The 2,293-nt window shown below is 38.3% G+C and overlaps 1 protein-coding gene across 1 annotated transcript in view; it reads left to right on the top strand.

Moving 5' to 3' along the window:
- DNAH7 (dynein axonemal heavy chain 7) overlaps positions 1–2,293 on the top strand; it is a 235,048-nt gene that overhangs the window by 34,464 nt on the left and 198,291 nt on the right. Inside the window, 1 exon segment of the mRNA XM_019635602.1 lies at positions 1,243–1,422. Within this exon segment, the coding sequence (XP_019491147.1) occupies positions 1,243–1,422 (180 nt within the window).

Here is a 2,293-nt window from a genome sequence, read left to right as displayed (position 1 = left end):
GTGTATAACAAATAATCAGAATTTGTTTTATATAGTTATGGTATTAGAGAAAGAAAAAGATCATTAAAAATAATTTCTTTCAGACTGTAAAGAAGCCTGAAGGAAGCTGTATGTATCGATCATATGTTAGGCAAAACACTTGGTACTTGGACTTTAAATACGAATAAAACTGCTGAAGAAAGTTACAGTACTGCATAGACATACAAACCAGTAAATTACAATAGGGCACAGTAAGGACTGTACTGAGCCACAGAAGTAGAACGGAGAAGGAAACAATTTTATTTCAGTGTGGAGGATGGAGGAGAGGGGGAAATCAGGGAAGGCTGCAAAGAGGAAGTGATGTGTGAATTCATTTCGAAGGATGAATAGGAGTCTGCCAGATGAATAATGTGGGTGAAAGAATTCCAGGTAGAGAAAATACTATGTAGAATGGAGTGAGGTATGAAAATAGCATAGTGTATTCCAAGAACTAGGAGTGGTTTGTGTTTTTTTCACAGACACTGTGAGGAAAGAGAGGTGAGGGGTAAGGCTGAAGAGGGAGGCACCAGGTGAAAGAGGACTTGGCTTTGGGTCACTTATCTAAGAACCAGAATCATAATCAGCTTAAAGCATCTTTTCCTCTAAAAGTAATGGAAGAATAGTGAAAATGTCTGTTACTTGTAGCTTTCCATGCTGAGTGAAATATTTATTTTAATTTCACAGCTATTTTCCCTGCCTCTTAACTGCCCTCTGAGATCATGCCAGTTCCATTTTTCCCCCTTTTCTCCTAATAATGCCTTTCACCAGACTCACTAGATGTACAGAGGACACATCAGGACTATTATAGGAACCACTAGATATGAATGCCCTCAACTTCTTGCCCCTATATGTCTCAACTCACCTCTCCTTTTATACCTGTCTCCCCATGTGCTCAGAAAGTAAGAATCAGAAAGCAAGAGTCTTTCATACCTGTCTCCCCACATTCCCAGAAAGCATTCAAAGTTCTCTCTACCTATGAGCTCAGCTACATTGCTTTCCATCCCTTTAAATTTCTCTTTCACTGTTGATTCTACTTCTGAAATTTACAAACATGTTCAAAACCCTCTTCCATCTTTCAACCCCCACTTCGAGCCAACATCATCGTTGTGCTATTTCTCTCTCCTTTACCGTTAACCAGTCTTCTTGAAGAAACATCTATGTTTTATCTNTTAGTCTATCACGATTCGTATGTATATTCATATATATGTATATTTATAATTTCAGGATTCTATTAGAGCTTTTGAACATCCAGGTTTCATCGTGAGGCTGATTCTTGATAATGACACCATTAAGTTTGAACCTGAATTCGATGACTATATACACATCCTTCTAAATGTTTATGATGTCATGATGAAGGCTGTCAGTTATGTGCCAAGAGTTGAGATCAAATTGTATTCCAAATGGGTAAGTAACAAGGATATTCCGCTTGCTTGAATTTGCTTGATGATATTCACTTCAAATAACTTCTAAAATGGGTAGACAGGTATCCTCAGTTTGGGAGAATGTAAATATCCTAGTAACATTGGCTTATAAGGAAGTTTTGCTTCAAAATGTAATCTTTTCCCATTAGCTTCTCTTCTGATATACCTGGAGTGTGAGTCCACTCTTCCATTGGACTCGGCTGAGACTTTCTGAGGGGAAAGCATTAAAGTTGTGATCAGAGCTGAAGCAGTCAGCAAGTGTTTGCTGGAGCCGTCAGACCATGCTGTCGACCTTCACTGCACTCTCCCAGCTCTGCAACACTGTCCTCCCGGCGAATGCCCTCAGATACTCTTTTCCAGAAGTAATAGTGCCTTCGTACTTTCAAATCAGAGATCCTACTTCCCGCCTCTCTTTGGCCAAATATTTCACAAAGCTATGCTGAAGTATGGCATTTCAACAGTAGTTATTGCATCTGGTGTATGAAATGAGCATGTCTGAAAACTCCTTAACTTACAAGGTTTTCATGTTTCGTAAGTCCAACCAGTAGCTTTCTTTTTCCTTTTTTATTTTAAAAATAGTTTATAAAAATTTCATGCATACAAAAGAATACAGGAGACTAACGTGTACAGTTTTAAGTAGTAATAAACTTAATACCTGTGTACTTATAATCCAACTTAAGCAATAGGTTATTACTGATACCTTTAAGCCTTCCCCACCCCATATTGCCCCACCCTCTTCACATCCTATCCCTCTGTCTTCTAGCAAAAGGATCACTGTCTTGAATTTTTTAGTTATTATTCAGAATAATTATTCAACTAGATTGAAAGTAGCTACTGGACTTGGAGCTGAGCTG

The sequence above is a fragment of the Hipposideros armiger genome, unplaced genomic scaffold (genome assembly GCF_001890085.2).
Source record: "Hipposideros armiger isolate ML-2016 unplaced genomic scaffold, ASM189008v1 scaffold_23, whole genome shotgun sequence".
Taxonomy (NCBI): domain Eukaryota; kingdom Metazoa; phylum Chordata; class Mammalia; order Chiroptera; family Hipposideridae; genus Hipposideros; species Hipposideros armiger.
This window is presented reverse-complemented; position numbering and strand designations above follow the sequence as displayed.